The sequence below is a fragment of the Aphelocoma coerulescens genome, assembly GCF_041296385.1.
Source record: "Aphelocoma coerulescens isolate FSJ_1873_10779 chromosome Z unlocalized genomic scaffold, UR_Acoe_1.0 ChrZ, whole genome shotgun sequence".
In the NCBI taxonomy this organism is placed as follows: Eukaryota; Metazoa; Chordata; class Aves; order Passeriformes; family Corvidae; genus Aphelocoma; species Aphelocoma coerulescens.
In genome coordinates, this window is record NW_027184085.1 from 12,495,940 (window position 1) to 12,516,639 (window position 20,700).

General features: G+C 36.8%; 1 protein-coding gene across 4 annotated transcripts in view; it reads left to right on the forward strand.

Annotated features, from left to right (window-relative positions):
* Nucleotides 1-20,700, forward strand: part of SLC1A3 (solute carrier family 1 member 3) — a 59,473-nt gene that overhangs the window by 1,120 nt on the left and 37,653 nt on the right. For 3 of the 4 annotated variants that reach the window (XM_069001226.1, XM_069001228.1, XM_069001229.1), the window contains exon 2: nt 16,394-16,531. The exons of the other annotated variant lie outside the window; for it this stretch is intronic. In XM_069001226.1, the coding sequence (XP_068857327.1) occupies nt 16,394-16,531 (138 nt within the window). The remainder of the gene's footprint in view (nt 1-16,393; nt 16,532-20,700) is intronic. 4 annotated transcript variants of the gene reach the window in all.

Below are 20,700 nucleotides of genomic sequence, written 5' to 3' on the forward strand. Positions count from 1 at the left end.
TGATGAAAAACCATATGTAAGGACCTAAAGATAATGGTATATATCCTTTGCTTATGTAGGGCCTAATGTCCTTCATAATAGTGCTCTGTATAGATCTGCTTGCTGTGTTTCTACAGCTCTTCAGGAATTGAAATTTTAGGGTTTGGACATGATTGTTGCTTGATGCCACATCAGCAGTGTTACTTTAAATTAATTTCAGGTTTGACGGTCTTTTTCTGGGAGACATTTATATTAATTTGCCTATTGGTAAAATAAAGTACTTTGTTGCGAAAGCAGTAATGTCAGTTTCTGATATTTATAAACAGTACTTGACAGTAAGTGTTTTTAATTCCTAATTAAGGATTTTCTCAGTGTAGAAGCCCTATTAATATCAGGGGTTAAAAATTAGGTGTTTTATCTACAATGGTCAGAAAAGGGAGAGCAAATTAAGGAAGTTTTGAAACACTATCCAACCTCAAAGAATGCAATTCTTTGGTTGTTACTTTTCTGTACAGCATGTGACAAATTTTTCTGTTATTGCAATTTTTTCTCTGTCATCTACCTCCAGTGTGGTTCCCACAAACTTGTCAATGTGGGAAATGAAATGTAGACTGCACAAGCGTTTTTGCAGTTATTGACGGTTCCAATTAACTTTGGATAACTGGTGACACTCTGCCCACTTCTCCACTACCACCTACAGTAATGGCAGAGGATCAGTAGATACTGAAACACAAGTTGGAGAACTAATGAAAATGTGCAGCCTAGGATGAGCTGGCTGCTCCAGTTCTGCTCATGAACCTGTAGACATATCCAGTGTAACATGTGGAAGAAAAAGTCTCATTACTACCAAAGAACGCTCAAAATTTTCTTACATTTATTATATGTGGTGAAATTTTGCAGTACATATGTATGATTAAAACAGTAATTTCATGGTTAATACCTCATAAAAAGGTAAGATTTGGGGCTTTTGAGAGTTTTTTGCTGTTGTGGAAATACCCAGAAGTAGGGAACAGATGGCTCAAGAGTTTGGAAAACACTCACTGGTTGAACTCCGTCTGTCTAGTTTGGCAAGGACTAAGTCGTTATAATCACTTAGTTGTTTGGTGATCTGTGGAAAACCAGATGGTAGGCTTGATCCCTTTCCTAGCAGACAGTAATCAATGTTGCAGAATTAACCACCAATTAGCACTACTGGCTCTCCCATTTGAGATGCTTAGATGTGAGTCCAGGTGGAAACCAAACTGTATTCAGGCCAGGGTTGAATCATTTACAAGAAATAACACTTAATGTTCTGTAATCTGACATTTTTTAGAGCTGTCAGTCCAGAAGTTTTCATAGAGACCAAACCCAAGAAAATGAAGATTTTACTCAGAGAGAGCAACATTTTTTCAGACACATTTCTTTCACACCTCTTTTATCAAGGGATAGACATGAAAAAGCCTTTTTTAACAGAGCATTTCCTATTTCTTTGCTAAGGAGGATTGATTCTGGTAGAGGTTAAGTGCATAGGATCTTAGTTCCAGTACTGTACTTTATAATGGGGACTTGGGCTTGTGTCTGTGGAAACTTGCACTTTGTTATGAAATGGGTAACTACAACATGAAGTTCTTTCTGATGTATATGGATATTTTGCAAACAGAATGAGGTTCTTCTGGCATTCACATGACAAGGTGAAATATAGCCATTTACACTAACTCCTGTTGTTACTCTGATTCTAAACTGAATTCTAAACTAAATTCACTAGCTGCTACAATACCAAGCCAATTACTCATTAAAAACCTATTGATGAAGTTGCAAGAAGCTATAATTCATATTGAGAAATACTTACAACTATTCTCTATTTCCTAAAAAATGCATGTAATGTCCTTCAGATTACACCTTCTGCATAGGTAGGGGCTGTCTAACATGTTGTCATAATCATTGTTTCTATTTTTAGTGAAATTTAAGCTTTTTCCAAGCCCTTCGAGAAACTTTAAGAAAAGCATAGTTAGTAAGTGAATTATGATATAATTTTTCACATTCTTCTTGTACACATAAAGATATTATAAATTAGTTTTCTGCAGTCAATCTTGTCAAGACCCAATAGATGAGAACAATCATGTGAGACAAACTTGTGAGGCTGACCACTGGCAAATTGAGACTATCCCGATGGCCAGGAGCAATTTAAGGTAGGGTAGGGATCATGGTTGCTCATGGAAAATCAGCAGAAGTCTCACAAACTTTGAAGTGCTAGCCAAATTACCAGCAAAATCTCAGTCAGTGCCCTCTCTCCCACAGTACTTAGAATCATCATCCTTTATCAGCATGTTTTCATTGTTACATCCCATTTTCTGAAAAATGGCGCAGGAACTCAGACTCCAACAGGACTCTAAATGTCAAAGAATCTCCTGTGGGTTCTGAGCTTGAAGGAAAGACTGAGATGCAGAGAGATGCTGAGCAAAGATCCTCAGAAGCTGTCTGCAGAGAAATGCTGTTTTAATTGAGGGGCTCTGTGAAATAGTCAGGTTGTGAAGCAAGTGCTATGAAAAGCAGTTTCTGAATGTTAAGCTCCAATTCGCTAGCTAAAATCCTTTTGCCAGAGGTGTATGTTGCAGTTGTCTGCTGGCACGTTCAAGGGGGAGGGGATGGAGCCAATTCTGTTTTCTGACTACCTGTTTCCCCAAAGGGAAGAGGGAATGCAGCCCTGGCTGTGTCTTTGAAGCCAGGCTTCTGTAATTGCCAGCAATCTCACAATAGGTGTGAAATGTAGATAAGCCCATACAACCTCTATTCTGCAACAGCATGCACTTTGTGGAAGATTCCAAAACTTCCCAGCATGTTTACAAAAAAATCTAGTTAAAAGTACAGGAAGAAGACAGGTGAGATGAAGGCCTTGTCAATGCACCTTGTCCCTGAAGAAAAAAATCATAGAGATGAATAAAGCCTTGAAAGGATCCTTCATGACACAGAAAGCAAAAAACCCACAAGGCCCTTACAGTATCTGAACAGTGAAAAGATGTGCAGAGAAGCAGATTCTCCTATCTGCAACACTCCCTGTCTGAACAACAGTTTAAAGACTTAAGAGCTACAAGTCTGTGATATGCAGGTAGACAAAACTTGGGATAATGTCCACAAAAAGGAATGTTGAAGCAACATCTTTTCTGCTATTAGCAAATCTCTGTATCCACTTAAGGGTGAGGCTGACGTACCCAGAGAAGGGTATTTGACCCCACTGTATATTGACATTAAACACTGTGACGATTCCTAAGGCAGCCTTGGTAAAATTTGCAGGAGAACAAAATGAGGACCCATCACTGAAGGAGAAACAGTTGGGGGACCTGAGTTTTAGGTGAAAGAATATGTTAAAATATAAAGGGAGAGATTATACAAAGAAAAAAAAAATAAGTTATATGCAAGAAAATCAAGATGGTTGGCTACAGCAAAAGAGAAATCATTTTTATGCTGAACTTAGAGGCTGTCTGTCTCAGAGCTCTCCTAAAGAATCTACCTAGCACAATTGATTTCTCACTTGAGTGAAAAAACCTTCCTAAGTAATACTCTCAAATATTTGCTATCAAAACCTTTTTCTTTTTTTTTTAGTATAAAATACTTATAATATTGGAAGGAGAAAAAAACATAAACAGACACCATAAAACTCAGAGTGACACTTGAAACTTCAGAAGAGGTTATTCTTTTCAAAAGGAAGAAAATGTAGAGAAATGCAAAGAACTTTAACTCTGCTATTAATAAGACAGCGGTAAAAGACTGTGAAATATGAACAGTATTCTAGTTTAACAGCTGCTTGCAAAATAAAATAATGTTAATATATTATCACAATCGACATTTCTTACCATTCATTCTGGTGTTACTGAAATGAAACAGCAATGATTGTTGGACTGCCATACATGGCACAGAGTAACAACAATAAACTTGGCTACCTTGTGAATAACAATTAAGCATTCTGGAGAGAGCAGCTGTGCATAAATGCACAGCAAAAATGCAAAATCTGCCAAATATTGACTTACTTCTATCCTAACGCTCTAAATTTTCTAATCAGTGGACTTGATAAGTGGTGTTCAAAAATAGTATGTCTGGATGGTCATAAAACAGTCCAGAGAAACATACATTCGCTGCACTCTTCATACAGATTGTCAGAAGGCAGTTGAGATTCTCAAAATTATCTCTAGAAGTTAAAAATAATTGTATTTATGTAATACTGCTTCTTACAAGGCTATCCTGTTTCAAGGCTATCCTAGGCAAAATGCATGGCAGTAACTGCATGAGATATTTAAGATGTAGTTTCTCAGAGAGTTTACAAGAAAATTCTCTGAATGCCATTAGAGTATGGCCATCATGCTATGAGAAGATATGTTATAATTGAAACAGTAGTTATCTCAAAGATTTGCAAGAAAACTTTTGTGGTGACCCTGAAAGGGGACTGAAAAGACATTTCAACATGAAATAAACTAGTATTAGGGCTTGCCAACCCTTTCCATTTTTCAGTGGACAGGGACTATATATTTTGTGAAAAGCAGCACAAAACCATAAGCAAGATGCCAGTGATTTGTATGCTGAGTAAATATTTAAAATTGTTAGATCCTTACTAGCACTTGTAAAGCTAGAACAAGCTGTCATTGGAGATTAAATGCTTTTAAGTTAGCCACAATGAAGGTGTGGTTGAAGATGGTATGTTGAGTTGTTAATGAATTCCTGAAAATTTCATTCATTTGGCTTAAACTTCTCACACAATTTCTTGAAATAGCCAGGCATCGGAAAGGTTCAAGGGATTATATTATAGCTAGAAATAAATGGTTTTACAAAACCCTTATCTTTTTAAGTGCATTTGTAAAACTGTACAAATAAATCCAATATCAAAGAGAAATAAACAAATGGGCTACATATCTTAGATGTTAACAAGGCTGCTACAAAAAAGTAAATGCAGGCATCGGGATAATTTGTACCCTACTGTAGCACAGACTTCTAGATCAGTAGCTGAGACATACTGACTTTATTTTTTAATGCCTTATTAAAGGAAAATCAGACATTTTGGAACCACCAAAATAATATAAATAATACATGTAGTCACATTAGTTGTGTAAATCCTCCAACCATCCTCCCAATTCCTTTTGTTTACTGTGCATTTCCTTAAGATTTTGTATTTCATTTCATTTTCGTTTACAACCCAGTAACCTTATGGTAAGTAAACTTACAACAAGGCAGACACTGAGGTGCTGGAGCGAGTCCAGAGACAGACAATGGAGCTGGTGAAGAGTCTGAAGCACAAGGCCTGTGAGGAGCAGCTGAATGAGCTGGTGGTTTTTAGCCTGGAGAAGAGGAGGCTCAGGGGAGACCTTATCACTCTCTACAATTCCCTGAAAGGAGGGTGTAGCCAGGTGGGGATCAGCCCCTTCTTCCAGGTAACATGGGACAAGACAAGAGGAAAAGGCCTGAAATTGTGCCAGAGGAGGTTCAGTTCAGATACCAGGAAAATTTTTTTCATTGAAAGGGTTGTCAAACACTGAAACAGTCTGCCCTGAGAAGCAATGGAGTCACCACCCCGGGAGATATTTAAAAGATGTATAGATGTGGCACTTAGGGATGTGGTTTAGTGGTGGACTTGGCAGTGCTGAGTTAAAGGTTGGACTTGAGATCTTACAGGTCAGTGATCTTAGAGGTCTTTTCCAGCCTTGATGGTTCTATAGTTTGATGGGATTTAGCATATTTTGTAATAGGTTTTTTTGCAGCATATTTACAATTTAGTTTAACTGCAGCTTTTGAGCAATGAGGCAATGCAAGTGATGATAAAAAAAATACTTAGTAAGGAGCTAAGAATTTTCCCCCTCCCATACTAATTTCTCCATCTCTGTTGTTCATAGAATATGCTATGGTGTCTACAAAGTATATTAGAGAACAGCTAGGTTCCTCACCAAGAAGTCTTAAATTATTTATGGGTATAACAAATGTGGTTGGAGTGAGGAAGAAAGTATGGAAAATAGCAAAAGAATAAATGCAAATTATTTCAGAGAAATTCTGCTAAAATATGGATTATTGTATTTATTATGTCAACCCATCAGACTTGAACCTGTATTGATAGTGTTTGCACTTTCAATCAGCACAATGAAATCACAGTGTGTGTAACCATTTAAAATCCATACAAGAGGAATTTATTTTGACTATAGATTTCGTGAGATGTTTTAAAATCAAAGAGTCAAATAATAGGTTTGATGAGCTGTACAACAGTGAAAAGGAAAATAATTAAATGCTGGAAAAGAGGCAAAGAAAACCAGAAGGATACCAGGAGAATCAGGACAGCAACAAAATATTACTGCTACTCATATTCCCTGGTTGTTCTCCCATGTCCTTTCTTATAACACCAGTTATATTCACCTTTTAAATTCTTGTTCAATTCTCTACATTTAAAAAAAATGCAATATCTTGCTTGAAATTTGACATGTATATATATTTTCTATTGGCATGGATAGAAGACCATAAATAGAAATGGGCTTGAGACTTACAAAGTGTGTGCTTGTTTTTCACCTTTTACTGTAACTTGGCATAACTGAAAATTTATTTCATTTATTTTTTTAAAATTTAATTTTATTTATTTATTTATTTATTTTATTTTATTTAATTCATAAAATTTATTTAATTTATCCAAAATAAAGTCTATAAAAGATGGGGCTGAAGTTTTAAACATTATTTATACTGCAACATAATCTGGCCCCTCAAACTGGCATTTACTAAAATGCTTTGGTTTTACCATGCACAAGGGATAAATGGAAAAAAAAGAGTAGAATTGCCTTTGTATTACAGCACCAATAATCAGGAAATTCTGGGAGTACTGACCAAAGGTAGTGGACAAATAAGTCTACTACATATATTCTGATGTCTTTAAAAAAAATTTTGACTTGAGAATCCATACATTAAACAGACATGAATGTGCAATCAAGTCCTTCAAAGCCTAAAATGCAAGCAAAGGAAGCTACCTATGGAAACCAAATCTCAGAGCTCTGTGCCTTTGCATGAGCTAGATCTAGGAGACTGAACAGGATAACCACATGAGTCCAAAACCTAAGCATGTAACTGCCTAAAACTTGCCAGGAGATACACAGACAGACAAACAAACAAACAGGTTTGCATTCTTACTCCCACTCCTTTCTGAGTCAGGACCATGCCAGACATTTTCACCCAGTGGAGATCCAGAAGCCAGAGAGTCTTCACCATGAGCATGGTGTCAGCAGCACTTGAGGAGTTATGTTATTCTTTTCCTCTCAAAAGGCAAGTTACAGGAAGAGGGAATTCCACCATTCTTTTCAAAGCTGTGGCAGAGGGCAGAGGGAAATGCAAGGCTTCTAAGGACAAATACATATGCCAAGAGAGCAAAACGCAGCATTGTGTTTAACCTAATTACTAAAATGCTCACCTATAACAGGAAGCCCCAGGCTGTGAAATGAACCTGGGAGCAAGAACAGGGACACAGGGTATCCCAAGCCCAGATAATTGTGTGCATTCTGTGTGACAGTTGTGTTCATTTGTTAGTCCCTCAGGATTTAGCCTGGAATTAGGCAAATAGGTGTTTGGGTCATGGCAGTTCTGAGAAAAACACAAGCAGAATGGTGAGAACTGAGGAGTCTTCCAAATCAAATCGAGCAGTGCCCATTAACTTTATATATTTCCAGAACTAAGCTTTTTTTATCTAGAGGGACTTTAAAGGTCACAGTTCGGACTCAGGTGCTTACTGTGTAATTAAATATTATTCCAGGTGCAAATTTCCATTTGCCATTTTTGTGACCTTTAAGATAGGAAAATTCTATCACTCTGAATAACTCCTAACAGTGACAAGAGAGGTGTCATTACCTATAACGAGACTACATGTAAATTAATCATCTGTGCTACAACATATCTTTCAGATGAGTTAACTCACAAGAAGTAAGACATGATACCTCTTTTTAATCAACTGAAATAGAACATTTCTTGAAATTCATGTGTTGTAAGAGGCTGTTGGCAAGTAAAGAAATAGATGAAATTCTATTTGGGAATAGTTTCACAGTCATACTGAGGATTTTAGGGATGAAGTGGCTCATATCAAACATCTAGGGACTGAAAGCATCCTAGTTATCTTTTTAAAAGGATGGTAACATGATTCCATGAATTTAAGCCATGAACCCGATTTTCTTATGGAAAGAATTCACTGAACAACAAATCAAACATTAAAAGACGTGTTAGGGTAAAGCTTATACCTGATTTGGCAAAAGTCTTGTATTCTACAACAGGAAATGTTCCCTCTCAGTCCATCCAGGTTGTTTTCCTCAGCAAAATACTGGACAAAAAAGATTCTTTAAAATCTTTTAACAAAGTCTGCCATGTGATACATTCCATGATCCAAATAGTTCTGGCATGGGCATATCTTGATTCAACAAAATACTTAGACCTCAGTGTCAAACAAGTAATTTACAGATTTAGACTATCAGCACTAAGCTAAATTAACAGGTGTTTTTGTAGGAACTAAGAGTTGGACTAGTTCCATAGATATATAAATGCATAATTTGAATGTCCTGCTAATGATGATACAAAACTGCATATCGAGACAGTCCAGCCTAAAATGAACTCTCTGTAGTGTGTGTTTAAGCCGGAATTAAAAAAACAAAGGCAACTCTCCATATCTAACTTCAAGGTCTCTGTCAAACTACACCAGAAGTTCCTCAGAGTAGATCTCTTTTTTCTGTGCATGTTTGCACAAAGTTCTTGGACCTGAGTGATCTCAGTCTCACTGTCTGCGAGTCCTTAGTGCTACTATACTGTAAAAAAGACAAAATAACATGGATGGGCAGCTGAAACCATAGTAGGGAAAAGTAAAATTCATTGCTGGTAAGGAATGTGTCAGCTTCCAGCTGAGGAAAAACAAGAAAGAAAGAAATGTAAAGGCAGGAAATGTACCCTATAAACTTTCAGAGTACAGCTTTTTATCTGTTTTGATCTATATTTTGTGGGAGTAAATACAATAACTTTAGTCAAGAATGTGAAGCAGCAAAGTAAAGCCAGGCATGAAAGAAATAGTTATTATAGTAACTTTGTAAAGTTCTGAGTAGTACCATAACACTAAATACTACTTTATAAAATAGAATCTGACATATATTGTGAATGCCTGAGGTTTTGTATATGCATAGTAAGAAATTATTCCTATATTTTCATGGAATTCTTTGTTATTTTTTTGCATCAAAAGTATTTTTTAATGTAGTTCAGAGACTAACAAGAGTACATAAACTAGGCATAGTTTGTCTTTCAATGAAGTCTCTTGTCTGAGGATGAAATCAGGAATAATGTCCCTATTCCATTAAGAACACTCTGCTTCAGTGCCAGCAGTGAAAACTCCTCTTCGTTCCAAATCCTCTACTAATGCCCTGCAATTACTTGTCTTAAAAATAAAATTTGAAAAAAAGAAAAGGGAGAGAAATCAAAGATGACAAACAAGGGATAAATACAGAAACACTTCAAGGAAAAGAAGTGAAAAAAAGATTTAAAACATTTAAAGGCAAACAGAGAAGTTGAAATTGGATAAAAAGAGACCAATTTTTTGGACATGTTCTCAAAGGAAGAAAATTACCTCCTAATTGGGGAAGACAGGCAAATGAGCCAAACAACTAGAGACAAAAGGGAAAAAGCGTATGAGTCTAACACTAGGGCAAAGAAATATCAAAGGACAAATTTCAATGATTTCTAAAAAGCCTTTTTAACAACACTCAGAAGCTGTTATAGCCTCAGATTTGGTGTCCAGTTTAGGCAGCATCTGATCCAATTGTGGCTTTACTCATTGCTTAGTTACATCAGTTCTTACAGCTTCAGACTCTCCTTTCCACTTACGTGCCTTCTGTCCACAAAATCCAAGGAGATTCTGTGGCTGCAAGAAAAAGCATCATGCAAGTGCCCAGCCATAGCTGTGAATTTGTTTCAGGAATTCAGGCTCCTTCAGAGTGGGGCAGAAGGTGGCAGGCAGAGTGTTTTACTAATTTTGAGCTGGGAATTAAGCACCCATCTATATCTGTAAATCTAGCTCTGAATGCCCCCAATACACATTTATTATAAAATGCCTCTGCATCTTTGCAAATTGTAACTGAACACTGGTGTTAAAAGCCTGGTGTGGGTCTTCTGGGAAAATAATCTCTCTTACAGGATAAAGCAAACCCTCGGGGCCAAGTTCAGGGAGCAGGTGTTCTTGAGGTACTGTGACTGCAGGGCTGTGGCTCTGTATCTCCCCAGCACAGCTGTGAGCACCATGGCACTCCTGTGGCCCCTGAGCAAAGGTAACACAAGGACTTCTCTTCTGATCCAGTGGGCAACTCTCTGACATCAACGTGATTCTTACTTTGCTATACACTTGCTTTTCTCTGGACATGTCCCTTTTTGCAGATCCCAGATCTTTTCCAGTTCCCAGCCATGTCTAGAATATCTAGCTCTTCCACATTATTTCTCCTGTGACTCCTCTCACGTTATGTCTCAGGCAAAGGAGAGGTAGCTGCTTGTGTTCAAATTAACCCATATTCCACCTTAATAAAGATTCTAATAGAGTAGCTTGGAGCACAGGTCCTTAAGCTCTCTGCTACAATGTCATCACGCCGTTAAAACCTGGTATTTATGTTCAACAAAATAGTTTCAAAGGGAACATACCTTCCTACCTACATAAGAAAAACCAGAAAGTAAGGAAGGAGGGGTGATATATCAGATATACCAGGGGGTGAAGATTCAATATAAAATTACGGAACAAAAACTATGAAAATCAAAGTCATGCTGAGCAAATTGTGTGATTCTTGTGGCAAGCAAGGAAAGAAATTAAGAAATGGATTTTGTCAGCAACTTGAAGTATTTCTTATAGCTAGAGAAGTAATTTACCTGTTTGTCTCAAGTAAAAACAGTTGTAGACTTATCTGAAACTGGCTGTTAGAAGAAAAGGTGTCAGAACAAAATGGTAAATTAACCAGAAACAAATGACCCAAAGAACAAAAGCAGTCATTCCAGAGCTCTGCAGGAATGTAGGAATGAAATGGCTGCGCAGCTAACAAAAATATACAATGCCCCATTAAACTGGTAGAAGCTTGATTCCCTTCATGGCTCTTGCCCAATTGTTGTTATAGAACAAAATGTTATTTGCTTGCTGGTTACAAGATTTTCTGGAACTGGACCATTGACAGCTGTTAGTCTAGAACAGCATTCTACTCAGTGTAAGGTATTCTTTTTTCCAATTATTTTTGAAGTTTTCTATTTCCTGCTGAAAAAGCAAAGGTAATTCTGTACCTCGTATACTAAAGAAAAGGGTATTGATATGGACCTCATTTAATAGTGTTCTGAGATTTACAGTAAAAAGCAGAAGTGTATATAACTCTCAGTGGTGTGTTCTGATTGAACTGGCAAGCACTGATAAAGAAAAAGCACTTCTTGCACCATCATTGATATAACACATAGTAATTTCCTCTTGAAATATGTTTAAGTGATGTTTGGTCAACTGAGAATTGCAACTGTCAGAATTTTGTACTGCTTGCTTGAAAATACAGCAGAGAGCGTGGGCATTGTAAAAAATGTAAGTTTGAAATAATTGTATGGTCTTAATTCCTGTGTGATTTTGAAATAAGATAGAGACCAGAAGCTCATAAGATTTCATTTCAATAACTTAGTCTTAAAATAATGAATTATTTGAAGTAATGAAAAAGGCAATCCTTTCTCTTTATTAATTTTTTATATATAATTCTTCTAAGTGGGCCAGAAGTATAGACTTAAGCTTCCCTAAAGTTCTTGCATGAATGTTTAGATGTGAGTAAAGCCCCATCTCCCTTCTTCTAAGAGTTATGGTTTGGGGTTTTTTTTAATTGATTTGTTGTTTTAAACTCATATGTAAGTCTGCCACCCATTTCATATATGCAACACAAAGAGTCATGTGAAAGAGCCTCCACTATTGTGACACCAAGGCATTTTTGTGACACAATTGAGGACTTCATTTTATCCAAGGAGGATTTTGAAGCTCGTTTTCAAATTCAATTAAGGAAATTGTATGATTTTTTTTTATTTTTTAAAAACCAGCTATCTCCATAACATATCTGTTCCAAAAAACTTAATATTACAGAACAATTTTTGTCTTGCTACTTCAGACCCTGATTTTATTGCTTACTTCATCACACTTTGATGCTAATCCATTTAAGACATTTTTCATGGAAGGTTGTGTGTTTCTTAGCCATACAAGTATATCCATAGTTTTTAAAGCCTGACACTTTAGAAGTCAGGAAATAAATAAAGAAGACTTTATTTTTTCCTTTCTGGTACCCAGCATCTAGAACTGAAGACTGTAGGCCATTCATCAGTATGTTCCTATTTTTGGAATAAAGAAGTCCAAAACATACTACAATTTTGCAATTTCCATGCCATTACCTTAACTGCCAGAATTATTTTCACCTTCTGCTCCTTGCAAGTTTTAAATGCTCTCTTCACTGCAGTCATATATATTGAATTTTATCTTGAACATCTACACTGGTATAAAATCAATGCAATAAAATGGTTTATCTTGTTAGATTCTTCTGATTGTCATCAGGATTATCTACAAATAATTTTTTCCATAAACTTAACTATATCACTGACAAGAATAGCTCAAAAACCCATTTATAACTCTAAACTGGTTTGCTTTTTCATTATGAACTGTGTACATTATTTAACAATGTTTCTGTTATACACTGTACATACGTATAGAATTCAGCTTGTTAACTTAAACAGGAACTACTAATTTTTGTGCAGAAAAAGCCTAAATTCTGTTGATAAATCTACTCTTTCCTGCAGTGCAAAAATGGTACACTATTAACCATTTGAGAAGTCAGGCTCTGATAGTGTTGATTAGCTGATTTTTTCTGTTACAAAGGGTAGACAGAAACCTGCACAACAGGTTGTGGGAGCTTGTTTCACACAAGGCTTTGTCTCATTACAATTTTCAGAAATAACCTGAAACTTGAAACTTTTACTGAGAAAAGCCACTTCCAATATTTAGCCTTCCCAGTCTTGGTCATAAACGGTACTAAGCACTAAAACTCCTGCCACACACAACATAGCAAATGGTTGATGGAATACTGCACACCTCCCAAAGGTTTAGTGCCTCCTACAAGGTCTTGGTTCAGGACTTTATTTTGATGCTTTGTCATTGTTCCTATTTTTAAATCATCATTATATGCTGCTATCTCACTATTTCAAGCCTGTGAATGTCGGTTCCAAGAAGCTAATTCAAAGAAGACAAAGCTACCTTGCCAAATTTAACTTTTCTGTTTCAAGAATTTTGTTAATGCAACTTTGTCAGATGGGATATTATACCCATTATCTAGTTATTAAAACTCAGAACAGAAAATGAACTTCAATCTTAATTTATTCTAAGATCAAGAGGGACTGGTAAAATCATGCTGCTCTGCATTGATTATCAAACACTACAATAAGGAAATAATTTGCTTAAATTTCTTCTTGAGCTACTGAGTGTGTGAATGCAATCAATTTTCAGAAATATCTATGAAACAACTGCTGCTGTGCCTATATTTCAAGCAGGTAAACTGAGTCAGAGAAAAGTTCTCATGTCTTGGACATGACTGCATACAAATCAATAGCAGTGCTAAGATTGAGGCTGAAGAATTAGTAGCTGTTGTGTGTTGACCCATTTCAACATAATGCACTACCAGGGCACATTTTTTTCACATTGCAGAAATTCCTTCTGTAAACTGCAGTGCTGGGCAACCCTGTAATTATGCATAGAGCATGTTAGGATAAAAAAAGGCCAATAATTTTTGGCTCAACAGGTTTACATGGAACTTCAAAAACTCACTCTCACTACCAATAATATTCATTCAAACAGCCAACTTAGGTCACTTGGATGTACTGCTTGGATGGCAGTGGAACAGATAATCGAGCCCTTATAGCATAGCATAAGGACTAGTTCTTATAGCAGCCTCAGAAACCCTTACCAACCCCAGTGAGGCTTTGTACTAGTGCAGGGATTAATTCATGTGGAACTAATTGCAGGACTGTGGCCTAAGTAAGAAATCGGTCTAGCTCTATTTGCTTGTTACCCAGTTGTCAAAATGTAGTGCTCATTAAGTGCAGAAACAAAAGATCCAGATGGATTCTTTATATCTGAGAAATGTGTTTCTCATACAAAAAGAAAATAATGAGTATCTCAGCAGCAGAACTTAAAACTTTGTTGAAAAGAAGAGAAACTCTTAGGCAGGTCTTCTAAACAAGAGTAATTCAGATGCCCTTCTTCTACACATTTTATGATGTAATTTTACCTAAAAAAGAACAATTTATGCAAAATGCACTTTAGCTACCTGAACATAAATGAGACTAAACTAAATGCCTTCCAGTCCTGCCACTCTCTTCCATAACGTGAACTCCATGCTTGGTGCCATTTGCATTTTAATCACTTTTCTCCCTGTCCTCCTGTAATACTGTTCTATTTTCTGTTCTACGCAAGATATTTCTCAGCTCCTCTAGCTTAACCAACCTGCTGACGTCCCTAAATCATGATCAGACAAACAGAGGTCACTGAATTGAGAGTCACAGCTGTTTTCTTTCACCAGCAGATGTCAATAATCTAGTGTAGGAGGTATGACAGCATATTTTAGCTAGCAAAATTTGACATGAAAATATTATCCACTCTATGGAACTACCAATCAAAAAATCTTTAAATTAAAGCAAAACCACAAAGTGATTAAGAATTGGAACTAGAGCTGTCAAAACTGTTGAATGTTACAGCTCTTTCAGGATGTACTCAAGTTATAACAAGATTAGAATTGAGCTAGAATGCTCTGCTGCCTATCACTGACGAGCAGTTTCATAAAACATTTTAGGAAATCTGAGTCTGCCTATCTTTCAAAAAGGGCAATCCCAGTCTTCTCCACAGTGCATTTCTATCAGTGAAATACCAACACCTGTGTAGCCATACAAAATAGCTGCCTCAAGGAATTGACCAGGCTAAAAATTGATCCAGTAAAATAAATTCTGATCCAGCTTTCTACACAGTCACAGTTAACCAAAATGCCAGTCCTAGACAGTCGGGAAGACCATGGAGTCATGAACGGAGAGATAGTTGAGTTTCACCATCTGTATGGTTAATGTGTTCCAGATAAAGCCATGTGTTATTTGGCTGGGTATAGAAGACCTACATCAGACAGGCACCAAGCCATTTCACAATTGCAAATTGCAACTAGTCATGCCAGCTGACCAAGTAACTAAATAAATATGCAAACAAAGCTGTTGGTGGCAAGTACAGGGCAAAATCTTCACAGTTGTAGCTGGGAAATTTAGGTTGCCACACATCAGCCCATCTAAGGCTTCCATTTGTAAATGTATTTCAAGCATCATTTATCTGTTCCCAGCAAGATAAATGGATCCAGGCATGCCCTTGCTACTGTCCCTCAGGCATTGAAACCCACCACTTAGTTATCCAGTAAGGCCTTCCAATGCTGATCATCTTCTTCTCTGCAAGTATCAGTATTCCTGAAGGTAAGCATGTGTGCAGCTGCTTACCTCCCACTTCTTTTTGACTACGAAAAGACCAAGCCACAAAGGGATTCTCAAATCTGTCCTGGTTATCCCTTTCAATCTGAAGCATATCTGCAGGACCAGGCCCCACAGAGTAAACAGGCACGGACAAGACTTCTGAAGACTGCTAGTTAGTATGTGTATTCATTTCGTATATGATTACAGTCAAAATCCCAGAATTCAAGACACTTGGCCACAGTGCCTGGGATTGTTTCCTTTTCATTAGCACTCAAGACACCTTTGACAGTAATCCTGATTTTAAAAAATAGCAGCACAAAAATCCTTCTGAATAACTGTTCTGATTCTGGCCAGGAGACGGTTAGTTTTTGCAGTAGCCGGGAGGGGGCTTGGCTGGGACCCAGCAGTTATTCTATACCACCTGACATCATTTTTGGGGCAAGGGGAAGGGGCCCCTTCCAGGTCTTAGAGCACGTTGGGGATTTCTGCATGGTGAGCACTTGTGTGTGAATCGTTCGCCTCTTGTACACTTTGTTATTAAAATTATTACTGTTCTTCTTCTTATTTCATTGCTGTCTCTAGTAAATTGTTCTTATCTCAAGGCATGATGTCTACATGTTGTGCCTCCAGTTCTCCTCTCTATCCCACCACAAGGGAGGGAGCAGAGAACTGAGCAAGCTACCCATGGTTGGCATTGTTTCACTGGGAGCACTAAATTGGGAACACCGTTCCAAAACCATGACAATAATTTCAAGTTTTCAGTAGGACTACTCATAGTAGTAGATGATACTGGAGAAAGTAAATCAGTGTAGTAAAAACTGTTACAATTAGATATGTCAAGTAAGTACTCTACAGATGGTCATGTTCAGATGTTACTACTACTTTAAAAGACTGAGTAATGATATCTTTTTCCTCCCTTCAGGTGTAATCCTGGGATTTTCTCTTCGATCATATAAGATGAGCTATCGGGAAGTGAAGTACTTTTCATTTCCAGGAGAACTACTCATGAGAATGCTGCAGATGCTGGTCCTGCCATTAATTGTCTCCAGTTTAGTCACAGGTAAACAAAAACAAAACAAAACACACCCACATTTTTCTCTTCTTTTAAATAATTTTATAAAGATGTACACACCAAAATCTAAAAAGTAACCATTCTATATCCTGTAAGTGCTATAACCTGCAGAAGGACATAGCATTGCTATTGCTGTTTTAGAGACAATGTAATAAGACACTTGAATTGATCTACAGAGAAACTGAAAGACGTTTTTCTGAATTCCGAGACAGACTAACTGTACAAGTTACTATATGTGGCTGCTATGAAACTGACTCTGTACTCCACTCTCTTCCCTTACTTTCTGAACAGATATTTCTTCCACAATGTCCTATTGTTATCAAAGATAACATATCTCAAAAACACACTGCCAAAACCCAAGAAAGTTGAAACTGTTGATTGTGGGCAATAACACATGCCTGTAACCACAGATATGTGAAACATCTGTCTGCCTCCTCGTGTTCCAGCAACAGATTAGAAAAAATGGAATCCTATCATAGAAAGGCTTGGGTTGGAAGGGGCCTTAAAGGGCATCTGGTTCCAACCGTCCTGCCACGGGCAGGGACACCTTCCAGATTGCTCAGAGCCACATCCAACCTGTTCTTGAACACTGCCAGGGATGGGGCATATGCAGCTTCTCTGGGCAACCTCTGCCAGTGCCCCATCACACTTAGCAAAGATTTTACTCCTGAGATCTAATCTAAACCCACCTTCTTTTAGTTTAAGCCGTCTCCTCTTCTATCACTACAAGCCCTCTTATAGGCCCTTCAGGTACTGGAAGGTGTTCTAAGGTCTCCCTGGAACCTTCTCTTCCAGGCTGAGCAACCCCAGTGCTCTCAGCCTGTCCTCATGAGAGAGGTACTTCAGCCCTCTGATCATTTTCACGACTTCCTCTGGACCCACTCCAATGAGTCCATGTCCATTGGTGATAGATGGGATAGAATGGAAAGTTTGGAAGAAATTTAATTCCATCAGTTCTGTTTTGTTATCTTCTGGTCAGCAAATCTATTAAGCTTTGACCACTCTTTACCAAGTTGTCCCTCTAACTAGTGATATATTTAATTTCTTATGATGATATATGCCTTGGCATTCCACCCAAGGTACATGGAAGACCTCTCAGATTTGTTATGAATGTTCAGGATGTACCTGTGATGTATTTATTCTATCAATTACCTGAAGAAAAGAAGGCATGGATTTTAGTCTATCAACAAATCAGCTTGGAGAATTTAATCAAAATCACCCACTGTGCAGTCCTAGGATCTAAAACACCAAATACACTACCTTGATTGACAGAGGATCCAGAGACTATAAGTTGTTTTCTATTTAATTGATTGTCAAATATGTTAATATAAAGATCTCTTAAAAATGCAAATGAGCACAGACTCATATCTTCACAGAAACCAAGGGAGTGTGTATGAGTATAAGGTGTTAATGCAACAGCAGGAAACTCGGGTATTCACAGTAACAAAACCGTTTGCCTTCTCATATTCCAAGGAAAAAGTGAAGTTTGTTTCTGTACACACACATTATATGGATACTGAAAATTAAATGAGCCCTGAAACTAGGGAGTGATTTTTAAGTTTTGTAGGGGAAATGATGGTAGGTTTTATTCCCAATCAGGGCATAATTCTATTACATGTCATACTTTCTCCCATCTTCTTGTCCCTTTCACCTGTAGAACTCCCTGGGTTGGTGGGACACTGATAGAAGAACCATTAAAAGTAGAAAAGGAGAGACTTTTACCCTTTTTCGGTGCCAGCTGAGACTGGCACTGCTGCTCAATTTTGCAGGATGAATTATTGCAGGAGAATTTAACTGTTGAATTCTCAATTCCTTATAACTCTGCAATCTGAGAGAGAGCTCAAGGTAAATTAGGAAACTAGGTAGATCATCCTATACAAGGATTTGAATGATTTTTAACAATCTAAGTAGAAACACAGGTAAAGATCAAGAAATTACCTTAGAGAGTCACAAGCATCACAAGGAGCTGGACTTTTGATAAAACAAGTTCATTTGCTGTGTCACCAGGTCTCAGTAGAGATTTTGTGAAACATCAGAAAAAAAAGTTTCCAAGTAATCCTATTCTGAAAAGAATCTTCATTCTCTGGATTCAAACAATACCCCTCTTTTTGATGTGTTTTTTCTTTCCCTTTAAAGCCCTTTATCCTTTTTTAAGCCTTTTTTTTTGTAACAATCATTTCCTTTATTATAGACAGGCATTTGGCAAAGAGAAATCTTACCCATCTGTAAGATTTGTCCTATTATCATACAAGTGCCTTGTAATATTAAATGGATTATACTTAGAGATTCCCTTTGAAGTAGAGACAGTAATTTTCAAGGTGAATAACAACATTTTAAACTTCTTGAATTGGGTAGGGAACAATCAAAGAAAACTCAATGCAATTCACAAATAGCAGATTTAATTTCTTTTTAAAAATCCTTCAGTACAGCAGGACTATGCCCTTTTTCATGGGAATAAAATACTTTTCTGAGTTTATTCTGAAAACTGTGGAAAAAAACCTGTTTTCTACACTGAACAATACCTCATTTAGCATACAAATTGTTTTTTAAAAGGGATGTTTTTACGTATTTGCTGCAGAACTCTCACACACAAATGAACATACAGGCATTACTGAATATCTAAATCATAATTAAATATAACCTATATAGGTGTACTACTGTGCCATTTGATGTATGGTTGGATTCTTTTTTACACATTATATAATTAATTGGATAAAAGTCTAATACTTCTCAAGTCAGTCTTAAGACCACTCAGTATCCTTAAGCCAAATCTCTTATTTCCTGTATTTTGTTTGGCAAAGCATAGTGGATGCCTCTTAACTAACTTAGAAGTTACTCCTCCAGGTCTTATGCTGACAACATACTTGCTTCTTCCAATTGTCAATTATTTGAATAATATTTTGCTGTTTGCAGGAGCGACAGTGTCTCCTAGACATGATATTCTGGGTTTCCTTTTGTATTTATGCAAGAGTGATGGATGTAACTGTGGCAAAACCATAACCTATGGTCTCTGTGGTATTAGAAATAGGCTGGGGATGGTTACATTCCCTCGCAAACTTTGTGAATGTCAAAGAAATTAGAATAAAATCAAACTAATACTTAATGGGCTGTTATATAAATAAAAGATAAATTGAGAAACTGAAGACTTCTGCTATACAGGTAAACAGTTCTGATGTTTATTCACAGACCTCAGGAAAATAAACTATCCAAAGTGAAGTCAAGCTAGTCATATTTCTTTACCCCTTGTTTCCGTATTTAATGAAAGCAGCAATGTAGGATCATTCAGAGGCTTTTAGTCACCTTTGCCTTATGACTTACCATCATTGCACATAGTTCAAGCAGGTATGCAGCTTTCTCCATGAGATTCTATCTTCTGATGTGTGTGTTACCAGGCATGTACTAACATCTGCTTGGGAGAAAATGGAGGTTACTTGCATACCATTCACTATCTTTTAATGTTTATAGGAAAATATGATTATATGCATGTCTATTATTTATTTTTGTGGTCTAGACACAAATTCAGCTGTTGGGCTTTATTGTCTACAGTCTTTAAAATGAGAGAACTCCCAAGTCAGCATTCCCAATTGGGATCTCATATAAAGTCAAAGGCAAAATTAAAACATGGTGTATGAGAGACAATATAAATAACCAAATAAATAGATTAAATTCCCATTTGGATTGCATTATTGCCAAGTCTTTAATATTAATTTAAATATGAATTCTTATACAAACAGAGGACTGAAAATTTTACTCTGTTTTGAATTTGCAGCAGTTATACAAGAAAAAATATTTTATGCTTTCTCATTTCTTTACAGCTTGAAGCATCTGACATTAAAATTGACACAGTTATTTTAAAATACATATTGTCCCTAAAAGGTATATAAAAAATGCATATGATAACAATTCAACTCATCATGAAATTGGCAAAGCTGGAGAAAATTGCATCAGCAATAAGAGTACTATGCATTAATATTTTTTGAGCTGTTATAGCAAGATGGTAATGAAATTGAAATTCCAGTCCTTAAAACTAGCCCACAAGGTTTTTTTCTGTGAGTTTCAGGTATTCATTGAATATAATGTTGTCACAATGAGGTATCCTTTCCTAACAAAAACATTTATTTCCTGAAATCCCTTCCACAAGGAAGCTTCACAACCGG